Source organism: Cyanistes caeruleus, chromosome 11 (genome assembly GCF_971803275.1).
Source record: "Cyanistes caeruleus chromosome 11, bCyaCae1.hap1.1, whole genome shotgun sequence".
NCBI classification, from domain to species: Eukaryota; Metazoa; Chordata; class Aves; order Passeriformes; family Paridae; genus Cyanistes; species Cyanistes caeruleus.
Genome location: NC_141711.1, coordinates 5,894,527 through 5,910,903, shown reverse-complemented (window position 1 = coordinate 5,910,903; position 16,377 = coordinate 5,894,527). Strand labels below are relative to the sequence as shown.

At 46.2% G+C, this 16,377-nt stretch overlaps 2 protein-coding genes across 5 annotated transcripts in view; one reads left to right on the top strand and one right to left on the bottom strand.

Annotated features, from left to right (window-relative positions):
- Positions 1-9,006, top strand: part of SLC25A26 (solute carrier family 25 member 26) — an 85,284-nt gene extending 76,278 nt beyond the window's left edge. For 2 of the 3 annotated variants that reach the window (XM_086845239.1, XM_086845240.1), the window contains 2 exons: positions 656-729; positions 5,212-9,006. In XM_086845239.1, the coding sequence (XP_086701365.1) occupies positions 656-729; positions 5,212-5,308 (171 nt within the window). In that variant the 3' untranslated portion in view covers positions 5,309-9,006. The remainder of the gene's footprint in view (positions 1-655; positions 730-5,211) is intronic. The other variant, XM_086845237.1, reaches the window with a different exon arrangement.
- A 3,518-nt stretch (positions 9,007-12,524) lies between these two features.
- LRIG1 (leucine rich repeats and immunoglobulin like domains 1) overlaps positions 12,525-16,377 on the bottom strand; it is an 87,028-nt gene continuing 83,175 nt past the window's right edge. The window contains exons 16-20 of one of the 2 annotated variants that reach the window (XM_086845234.1): positions 15,340-15,462; positions 14,633-14,779; positions 13,173-13,481; positions 12,884-12,933; positions 12,525-12,621 (exon numbers count right to left, since the gene is read on the bottom strand). In XM_086845234.1, the coding sequence (XP_086701360.1) occupies positions 12,613-12,621; positions 12,884-12,933; positions 13,173-13,481; positions 14,633-14,779; positions 15,340-15,462 (638 nt within the window). In that variant the 3' untranslated portion in view covers positions 12,525-12,612. Of the gene's footprint in view, positions 12,934-13,172; positions 13,482-14,632; positions 14,780-15,339; positions 15,463-16,377 lie in introns of both variants that reach the window. The other variant, XM_086845235.1, reaches the window with a different exon arrangement.

Below are 16,377 nucleotides of genomic sequence, written 5' to 3'. Positions count from 1 at the left end.
GCAGAGTCACATCTGTGCTCACCATGTTGCTGTGTTATCTGTCATTGCTGGGTTGTCTGTTGCAACTTCTTTGTCTTTGGGTAGCGTCAGTGATAAACCTGTAAAAACTGTGTTTCATTTATCTCTGCCTCTCTCCTGAGCAACCAGGTAAAGAAATGAGGGTGCTTTGAGACCATTCAGTTTATATTAGTCATTTCACATGAACTAGGTCACACATGGAATTTAAGTATCTCCAGTCCTGCTGTTTGTCCTCTATTTTGCACTCAAGATAATTTTCACATGCAATACACTACTCAGGGTTCGTGTTTTTTTGGTTTTTTTCTTTTAAATCTAAAGAAGCAGCAAAATCACTTGGTGCTTTGAGAGTGGGTTTTTATTAAGGTCTTACAGTATCAGCTGGTAGATGTAGAGCTGAAGGGACTGGGTGCCCAGTTCTGAACTAACCAGCTCTGTGACCTTGATTGTTTTGTTCTTCTGTGCCTCTGTTTCACTTTCCAACCTTTTTTTCATTCCTGGAGACGAGAAGCTTGTGCTTGGGGTAAGGAGATCATTAGGATATCTGTAATTCCTGTCATGTAGTGCTAACCAGGGACAGGAGCTCAGTAAATAACTAAACCTCTGCCAACACTTTCCAATCTCTTTCTCTGTGGTGCAGGCTGGTTCCAGCAACGCCAGCGGGAACGTGCTGGCTGCCCTCGGTGGCATCTGGAGGACACAAGGCCTGTCAGGGTAAGGACGCGCTGCACCTCAGGGGTTGTGTTCTCTGTGTGTTTTAGGGGGTGTGAGAGGATGGGATCTGTTTACATTTAAATACTGGCACACAGAAAAGCCTTTTGATTGCTGCACACCTGGGCAGGGAGCAACAAGTCCCTCAGGGAGGTTGAGTGTCCTCACCTTGGTCCTGGCTGAGGGCAATGTCCAGGGAACAGCACAGAAAAGGGCATTGTTGGGAGTATATCCCTTGGCCTTGAGTATGTGCCCCTGGATTTTTGCAGTGTGGTACCCATTGCAAAAGTGCAAGTTTTCTGAGCCTGGCTTGAGTACAAAGAGTAGGTCTGAGCAGCCACAGAGCAGCTCTCCGGGGCTTTCCTGCTGTAGCCAGGGTGTGGAAATGTTCTGGGCTTTCCTCTGACCAGCTGTGGAAGTCTGAGGTGATGTCCATCTAGTTTCTTAGGTGTCTCACTTTGTCCAGTTCTGAGACAGAGAATTGCTCTCCTGGCCTTGGAGCAGTGTGGGAACATGGAGTTTTCTGCTAGTGTTTCTAGAATTTTTTGAGGTGTCAAAATTATTATTGATTTTTACTGACACTGCTTCGTTTACACCACCTTGTCCTCTTTGGGTGCATGTCTTATACCAGTAGTTGACCTCTGAAAGTGAATATATGTCTTAACTTCTCCAGTCCATGAAGTTCAGCCTGTGCTTCCTTCAGTAGGGCCTGGAAGAGAAGTGGAGGGATTTTTGGAAGCTTGGGGCTTTTTCTTGTAATTTTCTCTATGTTTTTAACCCTCCCACTCTTTCAGGACACTGTTCTAACCTTTGTTGCCCAAAGCACTGTGCACAACACAGCTTTGCAGGGGACAGCTTTCTCTGAACATCTGATCTCTGCTTGCCCAGATAATAAAAGTTCAACCCTCTTTCTACACATGTGGGAAATAATTCAAAACAAATTGCAGGAAGTTCCTGAACACTGATTCCAGGAAGGCATCCAGCTGTGCCCCCCAGCAGCACTCAGGGATGGGCTGTCTCAGGTTTGCCTGAGACAAGGTGATGTGGCAGCAGATGAATTTTGGGTCCTGCATGGCTTTGTGGACCCTTAAGGCATGTTTTGAAAGGGACTGGAAGAAGTGAGGCCATGTCTGGTGTTAGTAGAAGTTGAGCTCTGAAGGGTGTGAAGAGGCATGGATTTGACTGAGGAAACTTCCCCCATCCCCCAGCTAACAGCAGAAAGTAAAAATGTATGTTTGTCTTCTTTTCAGGGTGTTTCAGCAATGCCCTTTTCTAAACAACCCAGAATTAATCTCTGCCCAAAGATAGCACCAATGGACTAGGACCAAAGGGAACACAATTTAGTTGAAATCAAAACAATAAGAGATCTGGAGAAAAAGTAACATGTAAAGGAGGCCAAGCTGCGTCAGCTGCGAGGAAAAGGAAGAAAGTCTTGGGAAAAATAAACTCAGAGGCTGCCATGCCTGCTGCCAATTATAAATCTATTAATCAAAACCAATAAAAATGTCGGGCTTTTTTGGCCAGTTACAACATGACATGATTTATGGCTCCTCTAATAAATCTCGTACTTGAAGAGGAGGAATTCTGAGGGCAGAAAGACGCATTGCTTATTGCCACCTTATTAAAACCAGAGCACAGGGCTCAGCTTCCTGGTCTGCACCTAGTAAATCCCTCTGCTTCATGCCAAGGAATTCCACATCCCTTTCTGTCCAGGGAGAGCCAGGACTGTGGCAGGGGTTGGGATAGGCATGGGGTGAGAGGATCTGTGAACCTCTTTGCTCTTGCCAGCAGGGTAGAGGAATCATTCACAGGAGAGAGAGTTTGCATCTTGTCTGACAGCTTTTCACATAAGGAGACAGTGGTGTTTGAAAGCCATGGCTGAAGCTTCTTGTTGAGGAATACGAGGGCTATTGGAGTGGAAATGCTCTTGGTGAGGTGGCCTGTGTGGAGCTGGGGATGGAGCTGGTAGTATTGCACCAGGTGTCCTGTTCCTCCCATGAGCTTCCTGGTCAGAGTGGAACTGGCACGTGTGAGGTACCGATTTAATTTTGAAATAATACTCCCTCGACATAGTTTAGTTTTATTTGTTGAAGTATGGATTATGAATCTCGATTCCAGTGGAAAAATACCAGAAGGGCACATGCCTCAGCAGTAATGGCACATGCACAGAGAAAGCCTCTGTTGCTGGGCACCCCCCTCGGAGAGAATTCTCTTTGGGAAGTAGAGAAGGGTCCTGTCTTTGGGGGAATTTCACCTGGCAGCCAAGCAGAGGGAGAAAGCTTCCAGCACCGAGCTGCAGGTTGAGCTGTGGGGTAACCCTGCTGCAGGGGGAGACTCGTGAGCCCATCAAAGAGCAAACCATGGGAGGAGCTATGGGGTATAAAAGCCACTATAAACTGCCTCACTGAAGCTCGTTGTGTGCCATTTATCAGCTGCCCAAGGCCTCCCCTGAGCACTGGACAGGCCTTGTGGCTGGGCCTAGGCCCTGTCTTTCCTCTCCTGTCCAGCCTGTGCTCATCCTGCTCGGTGTCCTCTCCTTGCAGTCCTGCTTGGTGTCCTCTCCTTGCAGTCCTGCTCGGTGTCCTCTCCTTGCAGTCCTGCTCAGTGTCCTCTCCTTGCAGTCCTGCTCACCCCCTGTGCCCCTGCTGGTCCCAGCCATGCTGTTCCCCACAGCCAGGCCCTGCTGGCTGCTGTGCAGAGCACAAGCTGCCCACACAGAGAGCTCAGTGCAGAGCTGTAGCCAGAGGAAAGCAGTGGTTTGTCTCAGTGTGGTCACCTCCTTGGTCCAGAGGGTACTTCTTAGGTTTTGTGGCCAAGCACACAGTGGCTTTTTTGGCACTGGCCCCTCTGAGCTGCATTGCCTTACCCTCTTTCCCAGGGAAGTGGTAGGATCAGCACCCCTGGAAGTGTTCAAAACATGTGTAACTGGTGCTTGGGGACATGGGTTAGTGGTGGGCTGGGTAGTGCTCGGTTGTTTTGGAAGGTTGTCCTTTTTCAACCTAGATGATTCAATGATATGAAGGGTAACTGCAAGGGTCCTGTTATTCTCCTGTTAGGAGCTGAGGAGTGGCAGAGTGCCAGGTGAAATCTCCAGACAAACCAAATCCAACTAGACAGCAGACCTCTGCCCACCAGAGCGGTTTCTGATGGGGCCAGCAGAAATAAACCCAATTTGTCTCATCTGCTGATGGAGGCAGGCGTGGCCCAGCAGAGACCAGTTTGGATCAGACCTGCCACAGAGCTCTGCTCTTTGGATTTGGGACCTTCCTGCAGCTGTTCAGCTCTGCCCTCACACAGAAAGGGAGCCCATGGGGGAAGCATGGATTGGAGAGGCCACAGGTGGCAGGTGGGAGCAGGAAACGGGGAGAAGCAGGGCCAGGATTCTTGGAAGTGATGGTTAGTAATAGGGGTTGCCAGGGATGCAGCTTCTGGGTAACTCAGTTATGGGCCCCTGTTTGTGTAATAGCTGTGTCTCGAGTGGGCTGTTCTGGAAGCGAATGTCTGCCCCTGCTCCCGTAATGAGGCTCCCTAATTCCGCAGGAGAGGGATGCTGTGTGCTGCTCCCTAGGATTTGCCCTATCAGTGCTCTGTCCATACATGCCTTGTACAAATTACTCTGTTTTAAAGCTGTCATTATGGTAATAGGCCAAATTGCTGTCTAGTAAAGCCATAAAATGTTTCCATCTGCCTGTGTGCTCCAGGCTCCTTAGCAGAGCTCATTACTGCCAGAGGTTTCCCTGTGCAGCAGGAGCAGGGAGCTCCTGAGCAGCCAGGTTCCGGAGGAATTAGAGTGTCCCACTGTGGACACGATCCTCACAGGGACCAGAAAGTGTTTTGGAAAGCCAAGGACAGGATCCCTGTGGAGCTCAGCCAGGCTGAGTGCCATAGATCTGGAAGGGGGTTTCTCCACAAAGGAAGCCTGTAATCCTCTGGGAGGATACATTGGCCTGTCCTGAAGCTGTTAAACCGTCTGCGAGTTTAGATGTGTCAAACAATTGGCTTTGCATAAGTTCCCTGTTAATTTCAAAGGACGATGAAGATCCTGAAATGGGTGGCAGCTGAAGGCACCACAAATGGAGTATTTCTGCTCCCTCAGGGCTGTTGTGTGTTCCTGGGAACGAGCCACTGCAGTGAGCAGGGCTGTCTCTGCCAGGGGGAGCCCCTGGCCCAGAGAGGCTGGTGGGGGATGTTCCCACCTGTCTGCAGCTCTTGGTGGGCATGGATCTGAGCTCCCCTTTGCATTGGCCCATAATGGTCTCCTGCCTTTTCCTTCTGCCTCAGCCCTTTCCTGAGGAGTGTGGAGAGGGGTTAAAAACAGCAAGCCTTGGGAGTGCTGTGTTGGGGAAGTCCAGACAGATTCCTTCAGTGAGCAGCAGAGTGGGATTTAAGAAACCAGCAAGAGAGAGTTTTTCTTGGCTTTGTTTTCCGAAGCCCCTGCCTCCACTCCCCGCTCATCCTCTCCAACTGCCTTTCCTTTGCCTTCAGCTTGTTCGCAGGTGTTGTCCCACGGATGGCAGCCATCAGCCTGGGAGGCTTCATCTTCCTGGGGACATACGAGAAGACCCGGCAGCTGCTGCTGTGAGCCAGCCCGGCCGCTCCTGCTGGGGAGAAGCCACCGAGCCGCAGGAGGAATCGGGCTGGGAGCAGCGCCTTCCTCCCGCAGCCCTCACAGCAGCTGTCCCGCAGCCTGAGAGCCACTCTCCCTGCTAGAGAAAAGTAAATCCTCCAATAATCCAGTTTCCCAAACATGAAATTTTCCTCCGTGGAAAGTGGGTGAAGTCATTGTGAAGAGTTGTGCCAAAAAAGCAATGTTTGGGGGGTAAACAGCTAATTACGATGGCTGCAAAAGGCATTATTAGAACTCCTGCAGGGGAAGTGTTTTGGAAAGCTCTGGCTTGGGGGCTGAGTGGGAAGGCTGAAATAAAGCAAGTTTTCATCATTCAGTGGCACCTGCTCCATAACAGGGGAGGGGAAGGGGCTGATAGAGTTACAGCCTGCTGCCCTCCAACAGCACCGAAAGGATTCCGGCTTGGGAGAGCTCTTTGTAAAAGACAATAATCCATTTGTTTCTGATTCGAGCTGTATTTGTGGAAGTTTATATTCCTGTTTATACCTACAGGTGCTCAGCAAGCATTCCTGTGTGGGAGCCAGTGCAGCTTTATTAATCACACTCATATTTCTCCAGTAAAAGCACAGGCTTGTATTATTTTACAGCTGTGCTTGTGCAAAGACATGGAGCTCTGCCTTCTTTTGGTCTTCATCTCTCAGCTGCTGAAGCAGCAGGAGGATGGAAGTGCTGAAGCCTGGGAGGGAAGCTGGGAGGGCAAGGCAGGGAGAACATCAGAATTCTGCTGATGTAGGGGTGGATCCTGAGGGCTTGCGGGGGGCTGCTGGCAGTCAGAGCAAAATTCTGGTGCTGTTCTCATGTAGGAAACAGAAGCTGCAGCAGCCAAAATGGTGTGGGCATGAGTGTGATGAAAAGACCTTATTGGAATTACTCAAAATTATCACCAGAGTCGGTGCTGGGGCCAGGTTTACAGCACCAGCTTGTCTGAGTGGTGGTTGAGGAGGTGTTTCTGTGGAGGGTGTTTGTGTGGGCAGGCAAAGCCTGTGGTGGGTGATGGTTTCCTGCAGTGGGAAGCTCCTCACATAGGGGGAGAGGAGTGGGTGCCACAGGGCCCTGTGACTGAGCTGTGCCATGTCACTCGTCCTGGTGGCACCGTGTGCGCTCCGGCTGCTTCCTGCACGCTCCGTCCCTGTCATCCCAACACTGCGATGTGCCAGGGCTGCTGTGCTGCCCTAGGGTGCTGTAATTTACCTGTGAGGCTGTTCCCCTCATCAGGACAATGTCCAGGTGTTTGGAGTCTGGGGAAAGGCAGAACAAATGTCAGAGCAGGTCAGGGGCCTGACCAGGGGACACGAGTGACACCAGAGCCCCTGCCCAGAGCGCCAACAGCACAGGCTGGATGTTTTATTACACTGCCGTCCATGACAGAGCAGGAAGACTTTTTAGAGGCCAAAACTTAGAAAATAATTGGCAGACAAGTAAAACATACAGAACAAAGGACATAATTCTTTAAAATAATCTTCAATTAAAATGCATAATTCAGCCAAGTCCTGTATTGGCTGGTGGGTAATGCTACTCGTTACCATGGCTTGGTGTAGCTGTGCTTCCTGCCACTTGGAGGCTGTTTTATGACATTCTATATATATATATGTATCACATCCAATTTTAGGGGCTGGGGGGGGAGGGAGATTTATTACTCAGTCTAAAAATCTATCACATTTTCTCTTGAAGCTCTTTAAACATGGTGAGGGGGTTAGTAGTGCAGTTGATGCATTTAATTACTTGAGCTGTAAATAATCATCTTTATGTCATTGGGTCCAAATGGTGCATTTTTTGTTTTTTTTATTTAATATTGCAGAATCAGTTTTAGTCATCACTTTTTTTCTTTTTTTTTTTTTTTTAAATTAAAATAAAAAACCCCAACCAAAACCAACAAAACCCAACCAAGCAGACAAATTGTTTTAACCAACCAAATGGTGGGAGTGGACAGAACTCAAGTGATTCCCTTTCCTCTGTGCCAGTGGAGCAGCTCTGCACCACAAGAAGGCCAAAGGTACCTGGGAATGGCAGCAGGCAAGGGAGAGCAGCAGGTGGCTGGTTTCTATAATCAGGGTGTAAAGGACATTTTTAATTTGGGGAGTAAAATAGACCAAAAAATGCCTGGGTTCCCCTATGACTGTTTGCTTTAAGCTTCAGCAATGTTTTATTTCAAGTTTACCAAAATGAAATAAAAAACCTAATTGTAGCCCATTACTGGGATGAAGTGGGGTAACAAATTTCAGGCCAGGCACCAGCCTGTTATAAGTGACCTTTTTATTAAGCCTGGGAGGTTAATTAAAGTTGCTATTACTGAAGTGTTAATTAATGTTGTGGGTTACAAAGTTACAAGAGGTAAATGTTAATTATGTCTGATTATGATATAAAGTTGTCAAGATGATGGTTGGTATTACTGTTAATGACTTGGGATTGAGACTGGGCTGGGGTCTGGTGATTGGAATATGGTGGATTAGTAAGAAATATCGAGGCTTTTAAGGGCCTGGACTGGTAGAAGAAAAGAACATTCCAGCACATGAGGTAATGAAGGGCTTGTCAATACCTTAAGTGATGATTGGAAGAAGCATCCACCAATCACACGATGCCTTGAGAAAACAATTGGAGCAGGATGAACACTGTTATAGACCAATCATGGCCTGGGAAAGCGGCCAATCCCAAAGAGGATCCAAAACGGACCAATCCAGGACTTGGGGAAGGGAATAAATCAGGGTGTTGGCTGCTATCTGAGGTTATTTCATTGGAGAAGGATGTTTGTGCTGTTTATTGTTATCCTGGTTTGAAGGGTGGGGTACACAAGCTTAGCTTGGTCTCTCTTCGGCCATTGTTCACATTTAATAAATGAGCCAGACTTTTCTCCTCCATCAGAAAGTCTCGTTTATAACAAGCCTCTTAAAACCTCTCCCAATTTTGAAAAATGTTAACTCCTAGATGTGTTAAGAAACTTTAAGCATTCTCAGACAACGTGCTTTATACCAAAAATGAAAACTTCAATGAGGACATAATTCTTAATTTTTAAAAAATGTACAAAAACTGAATTGAGATTTTTAGTTAAAGCAGGAATTCAAGCTTATCTCCAAAGCTACCTCTGGAATTTCCATCTAGGGTGGGGTTGGGGTTTGGGAACACCAGAGGTGTTCAATATTGCAGCTGGGCCTGGTGTTGTCCTGGCCCTGTTTTTACTTGCACACGTGCACACACCCCTCATCTCTTGTGTTCTTACTGCCAAGATAGGGGGGACTTGCCAGATTGTAATGCAAACTGAACATACATATATATATATATGAAGTGTATTTCTTAGAAGTCCTGTATTGTATTTTTCAATCCAGCCCCAAATTCCACCCCATCCACATGTCAGGCTGTCAGAACCTCATGCTGTTCCCCAGGATCTCGTGGCCCAGTTTTAAGAGCAGGTACTTTGGCAGTTAATCTCCATTTTCATGAAAGACAAAAAAGAGATGTAGCAATGGATTAGAATTTTATTTAATTTTCAACTGAAACTCCCAAAAGCTCACTCTCAACCAATCAGCCGTAATATTATAAATGAACCTTTATTAAAGACACTTCAATGCCGTTTGTTAGACACTTCAATATCTTACATGTTTTTCAATGTACAACATTGTACCAAATTTTCTAATAAATAAATAAATTTGTACACAAAAGTAATACTTCCTCTTTCACATTGCCTCTTAGAAGCAGCAAATTCACATATTTAGTGGAAGTCATTAGGCAGTTAATTTTATTCAGAAACATTACTTTCAATGTTAACATGGCAAATATGCTTTGTATCTGCACTGGTGATGACATTTCTGCCAGCAAAACGAGCCCATTGGATCATTCCCATCTTCCCCGTGTCCCTGGTTCCATGAGTTGGTTCTGGAGCACTTTTCCTTTCAGTGAAAGGAAAACTTCTGCTCAGTTTATAATTTTATAACACCCTTTTCCTTTGCTTTCAATAAACTTGGCACTCAACATAATTCACCACCTGTCTCAAAGTGCAAATGTGTCAATAGTCAGGGACTGGGACAGACAGGTACTGGCTGAATTATGCCTGGCTTCATCCAGGGGCAGCTGCTGCTCTCCCTGACCCTGTGGTCCTTCCCTTAGAGGAGGAGCTGATGGCTCCTCAAGCTAAGGCTGGGTAGGACCAGCTTGTGATAAAGCCAAGGGGCAGCTTGCAGCCACTCCCTGAAACCCCACAGGTGCAGCAGTGCTGGGGCAGCTCCCTCAGTGATGGATCTCAGGTGAACATGAAGCGTTTCTGCCCTTATCTCTGCTGCTTGTTCTAAACCACAGTCCTGGCAAAGGTGGATTCCCAGACTCAGCATCAGTGGAACTGGTATTAGAGTTGCTCCTAAGGAAAAAAGTAACAACCCCACCCTCCCCCCGTGATAAACCTGCCTCAAAGCAGTCATCACCAGGGTTAGCAACCTCATCTTAGCAGAACTTAAATCACAAAGAACTGGGAGTCCTCCATCCACAGGTACCAGCAAACACCAACAGAAAGCAACCTTTCTGTAAATAAAAAGTGTCATTGTAAAGTCAGAAGTGACAAAGATCTGTTTGACTGAGGTGGGCATTTCTTTATACCCCCCCATTAATAGAGGAACTTAAAAGACCACATAAAAACATTTGGGGCATTTCCATTTAAAAGTCTATTCAGCCATGAATCCACAGTTTTCCTTATAAAACAAGTTTTTCTAACTAGCCCAGAATTGCTACACAAGGCAGCATAACTCTCTTGGAGGTGATATTTTCATATAGAGAGTCTGGCTGTTCAACTACAAAGTGTAATATTGTGTTGCAAGGGGGGAAAAAAAAAAGTATTGGATGAATTAGTGATACAGCTGTCCCCTTAGGAGTGCAGTTTAGTTTTGTTGTCAAAACAGCTCTATGGTTTCAGCCCCCACTGGAGCAGATGTGTTTTTTGGGTGTGAAGATGCATTATACTGGCAGAGATTATTTATTCTAAGCAGGGCAAGGCTGGATTTGCTGCACACACCTCAGACAGGTAGAGCTGGGTCCCTTTGGGAGGGGAAGGGCCTGTGGTGCTCAGTGCTGTGCCAGCACACATGGCAGGTAACACCTCCTGCGATGATGTGTTTGAGAGGTGCGCTCTTACGAGACCACCCCTGGTTTACTGCACAAGTTATTTATTTTGGTAACAACTTCTTCCCAGTCAAAACAGCCTTTTCCTCTGGTTGTCTTGGGGCTCTGCACTGTTGAAGAGTTATTTAGTGCCTCCTGTGTGGTCCATGCTAAAGTCTCACACAGTCACAGTTCAAATGCAAATTGTATAAAGTTTTGAAAAATAATGGAATTTAAGTTCTTCCACCAACAGGAAAATATCAGGTTGCTATGTAATTGCTCACTGCTTTTTTTCTTCATAAATTTGACACAGTTGAAGATCTCTGTTATTGAATGTGTTAAGTACAGTAAATTTTCAAGGGGAAGGAAATTTGTGCTAAGAAACCCAGTCAAATCACGATGTCTTGGTTTGGAAGGGACAGAATCACAGGATTAACTAGGTTGGAAGAGACCTTTGAGACGATCAAGTCCAATCTATGACCTAACACCACTGTATCATCTAAACCATGGCTAAGTGCCAGATCCAGTCTTTTTTTAAACAGCTCCAGGGACAGTGACTCCACCACCTCCCCAGGCAGCCCATTCCAATGCCCAGTCATTTTTTGTGAAGAATTTTTTCCTAATGTCCAGCCTAAATTTCCCTTGGCACAGCTTAAGGCCGTGTCCTCTTGCCCTGTCACTGGTTGCCTGGGAGAAGAGCCCGACCCCCATCTGACCACAAACACCTTTCAGGAGGTTGAAGAGTGATAAGGTCACCTCTGAGTCTCCTTTTCTCCAGGCTAAACAACCCCAGCTCCCTCAGCCGTTCCTCACAGGGTTTGTGTTCCCAGCCCCTCACCAGCCTCGTTGCCTCCTCTGGATGTGCTCAAGCGTCTCAAGGTCCTTCCCAAACCGAGGGCCTAGGACTGGACACAGCACTCGAGGTGTGGCCTCAGCAGTGCTGAGTGCAGGGGAGGAATGACCTCCCTGCTCCTGCTGGCCACACCATTCCTCATCCAGGCCAGGGGCCATTGGCCTTCTTGGCCACCTGGGCACACTGCTGGCTCATGTCCAGCTGCTGTCACCAGTACCCCCAGGGCCCTTTCTCTCTGGCCACTGTCCCCAGACACTGTCCCCAGCCTGTAGCGCTGCTGGGGTTGTTGTGACCAAAGTGCAGGACCCAGCACTTGGACTTGTTAAACTTCAAGTGGTTGGACTAAGCCCATCTATCCACCCTGCCCTGACCTTAAAGGTGATGCTCCAACCCCCTTTCAGTGGTCCAGGTTGCTCAGAGGTCCATCCAGCCTGAACACCTACAGGGATGGGACATCTGCAGTTCCTCTGGCAACCTGTACCAGTGCCTCACCACCCTCACAGGGAAAAATGTCAGTTTCTTCTGTATCTAATGTAAATTTTCCCTTTTTCAGTTTGAACTCATTACTCTTGTCACTACAGTCCTCCTTATACTGAGGGCACCAGAACTGTGTGCAGAAGCCTGGGTGAGGTCTCACCTGAGTGGAGCAGAGGAGGAGAATCTGCTGCCCACAATGCTCTGGATGCAGGCCAGGACACGGTTGGATTTCTGGGCTGTGAGCACACATGGCCAGGGCATGTCCAGCCTCTGATCCACCAACACCCCCAAGTTCCTCTCCACAGATGAGGCTGCTCCTGGTCACTTCTCCAGCCAGCCAGTACCTGGGATTGCCCCAGCCCTGGTGTACATGGTGTAAAGGAACTTCCACTGAAAATAGGACAATCCCTTTGGAACAGTCTGGCTTTTAAAAGTTCTGTTTATGCATTTAAGGCACCAGAATTTCTCTCACAAAGTTTAACAGCAACCTGATACTGAAAACAATATTGCCAAAATTGTAAAATTTCACTCAGTTTTCCATGCACTAAAGATTAAAATAGCCTCTGTAAAAGATATATATATATATTTATATATATATATTTATATATGAAAACTCTTATGTACAATTGTATCAAATACTTTTCTCTTTACACAATAATCCCTTGCATTTATGTGCTTCATATGCAAGTTGACTTTTGAACACTTCATACTTCTCAGGGAAGTTTTAAACTATGTACAATCAGATGACGCTCGAACAGGAGGTTGTTCCCCATACAAGCTTGTTTCTCATACCTCAGTTGGTTGCCTTTGCCAGGCCATCAGTTCAAAATTCGAGGTAGAAGTAAGTAGCCTATATACTCTGTGCAAAAAAAAAAAAAAAAATTTAAAAAAAGTAATAGTGTGTTTGTTAATTTGCACGTGGCAGTCAGTCTGTGCTCTCAGTCCAGAGATCTGTTGGGTAGCTTGGGCTCGTGAGTGGAGTCGTGGCGTTGGGCTGTGGTGCTGTTGGGCAGGAGAGCCTGCTCCACCTCTGCTTCCCTCTGCAGATCCAGTAGTGCTGGGGTTATTTCGGGAAGCACGTTCAGTTGTTTTAATGACCCTCCTGCAGGTGAAGCTCTCACCAAATTAAGGTTGTTAAGCTCTGAAGGCTTTGCTGCTGCTTGTGAAGAGCCTGCAAAACCCCAAAGGAGCAGCGTGGTTAGGTGATGCTCAGCCTGCCAAGCACTCCCACCCTCCATGACCCTGGAGATCTTTCCCAAGCTTCATAATTCTGTTCTGTGCTCAAACCAACCCCACCGCTGCCATCCATGCCTGTCAGCTAATTGAAAAGGCTGAGGGGAGAACATGGGGCTGTGTTCCAGCCCCAGTGGTGCCCCTGGGGATCAGAGGTGACCCTGAGGAAGGACGTACCGTGCGTGTCTGCGAGCAGCGCGCCAGCCGTGCCCTCCAGCCTTATCCTGTCGTGGTTACTGGGGTACAGGGTCCCGTCTGTTTCCACCCTCTTGCCACTGGCAATCCCGTTGCAGGGCTGAGCATGAAGAAGGCTGGTGCCTGCACCCCTTTTCCTATGGCGCTCCTTGCTGCTCAGTGCACTGGGGTGGGTGTTTTCCACAGTCTTTAGGCTCTCGGGGTAGCACTCGGAGTCCCTGGGGTAGATGTGGACGTTCATGCTGTCCGTGCTGCTGCTGCACTCCGTGCACACCACGGGCAGCCCGAAGCCTTTGGGGGAAGAAAGGAAAATCAACAAGGGAAGATGAGCAGCTGCAAGTGCTCACCACTGGAGCACACAAATCATGGAAGGAAAGGGCAGTTCTGTGTAGTTCGGTGGGGGAATCTCTCACTAAATAAAGTGGACACTTCATGGTCTTACACAGGGCTATTACACACCCAGTTTTTAGAACTCTGTAGTCTCCATCACTAAAGGTAGTTCCAATTAACAGCTTTAGTTAGTCAGGGATTTTTTTTCACTCCAAAGAACTTGTAGCTTTCGGTTTTTTAAATAAACTATGTATTTCCTTTTCCAGACCTTCTAATCAGGGTAGAAATGCAAAGTGAAACTTTCCTGTAGCTGTTTTAGCTGCCTTTCTTATTTTTGTGCTGCTGCTTTACAGGGATCACCATCAGCCCACACTCTTATTTCATGATACGTTATTACTGTAGGGAACTACAGATGACCAGAATTCAAAGCAGCAAGGAATTCCTAAATGTTGAAAGTTAATTTCCTTAGTGCACTCAACAACTTTCCATTATTAAACTTTACATTAGTTTCTCCTAGAGAGAAAATGTTTCATTGGCTGATTTTCTTTGTCAATGTTTCATTGGCTTGTACAATACAGGTGTGAGAACAGAATGCACATCCTAAAAATAGAAAACTATGAGTGTAACACCCAAGAAATTGGCAAAAAGCAAAGGCAGGTGTAGTGCCCAAAACAACCTTTAAATTTTGAAAAGAAATTAAAAAGCTGAGCTTTGAAGTCAACAGCCCTTTTCAAAGAGCATGAAAAAATTTAACACTTTCAGTTTTGAAAGTGCTCTCATATCTTCTCATACAAAAATCATAATATTAGGAATATTCCTAAAATATTCAATATATATCACAAAATTCCCATCAGCCAGCTGATTTGCACAGGGTGGCAACTGGGAACTTTACTCTTCCTCTTTCTGACAGTTCCTCAAATTCCAGCTACCCAAGCTTGAGAGAGGATCAAAGCAAGCAGAAGAAAGTAAATTCTCTGTGCTTGCACCTGAGAATCATTCTGAACTATCTTTTCTCTGAAGGTAACAATTTCTTGTGTTAATGCTGTCTGACTTGAAGGGTTTTGTGATCTGTACAAACACGAAATACCTTCCCAGATTAATGGGGTTTGTACCTGTCTTATCTGGAACAAGCATTCCATTGGCCATGTCCTCAGTTTTCCAAGTGTCTTTATTATAGCTGATACACAGCTTAGGCTGTCTACAACCTACAGCAGGAGCTTCAACATCTGGACACCTTCCAGCATCAGCCTGACATATCCCTGTAACAAACAAACCATCTGGGTAAAGATCACAGCCATCTGCTCACAGTTAATGACTTGCTTGTCTTACACTAGAAAAGGGAGAAAAAATAGATAATTTTGAGCTAACATTTAACAGAATAAATGCTGCACAATCTCAGGAGGATCTTAGTTCAGAACTCTTCTCCTTCTTAATGTGCTGTGTTTAAATAGTATAAAACCCCAACATTTAATTTCAAAGCCTGAAGGCAGGGACAGGCAATGCTAATGCATTTTCTAGTATGACTATGGGTAACACTGCTGCCAAAAAAAAGAATCCAAAATTAGCAAAAAAACAGTCCTTAGGGCCTGACTGAGCAGTTTCTGGGGCAGTCAGCTTGTAGGAACACTTACTCCTGGGAGAGGAGAGCTCTGTGAAGTCAAACACACATCCCTGCTCTGCATAAATGCAGGAATTACATTATGAAGATCTCTCAGATAACTCAGAACAAACACAAACACAGAAGCACTCTGGGCTGAGATTTCTACCTCCCATATCAAGTTCAGATCCAGCATTACAGAATAATTAAACCATTTCTCACCGTTGCTGTCGATGTGCCCATTGGGCTGCTGGGTGTCCACTCCAATGGCCACTTCCTGGCGCTCCGAGAGAGTCCCTTGGGAGGACAAGTAGCTTGGCACATCAGGAGGCACAATAGTCTCATCTAGAGCAATGGGAACAGGGAAAAGTCAGTTCCCAGCAGGAGTTTCAAAGTAAATTTGCATTTTCAAGGGGTATTTGGGACCAGATCTAGAACCGGTTATTTTCTATAGATGCACTGGAAACTGAACTGCCTAAATACTCCTTTCCCCTCGGAAGCCCCATTCCTGATTTTTCAAAGCTTAAAGCTGTGAGACAGAGTGCTGATAAAGGCACTTTGAGTATTTGCATGTGGCATGGTCAGTACATAGTAGGTGGAGTAGAACTATTTATTCAGAATAAGTAAATCCTTCTCCTTCCCCTGAAATTCAGTCCCTCCTTCGACTCAAGTCTTCTGCCCCCTGAAGTCAGGAGTAAAAGCATTCTGCAGAACAGGGTCTTTGATTCTCTTAAGCAGGAAATAAGTGTTAAGCCTGTTAGCTGTCCTTAGCTTTCTCCATTTTCTATCAGGCAATTTCAGTTTCCTTCGCCACACGAAACCAAGTGAAACTCAATTATATCAGGCACGAAGCCCTGGATTTTCAGGACTATAAAAAGGAGTTATGAAAGAATCCCACTAGTACATCACACTGCTAATACTCTATCCAAGACTTCCTACCTAGCCTGTGTCTTTAAAAATCCTTTTGTTCTCTATGTAAAGCTAAACATAATGTAGGAAGGCTGGAAATTCCAAGCAGGCTGGGAAATTCTTAGGCTGGTTCTTTCATACTTCTGTTTTGTTCAGAGGCTGCATAAGGAGGGCAGAAGACTATTCTTACTGCAACAAATTTCAGCACCAAATTATCCCCTCTGAATATCAGGAGAAAGCAATAAACACTAATTTTTCCTCTAAAAAGTAATAGATATCCCCACCCCCCCCATCAGCAGGGCAGGCTCTTATAGCCAACTCTTATAGCCAAAAAATTTTTCAAGTTTTGAC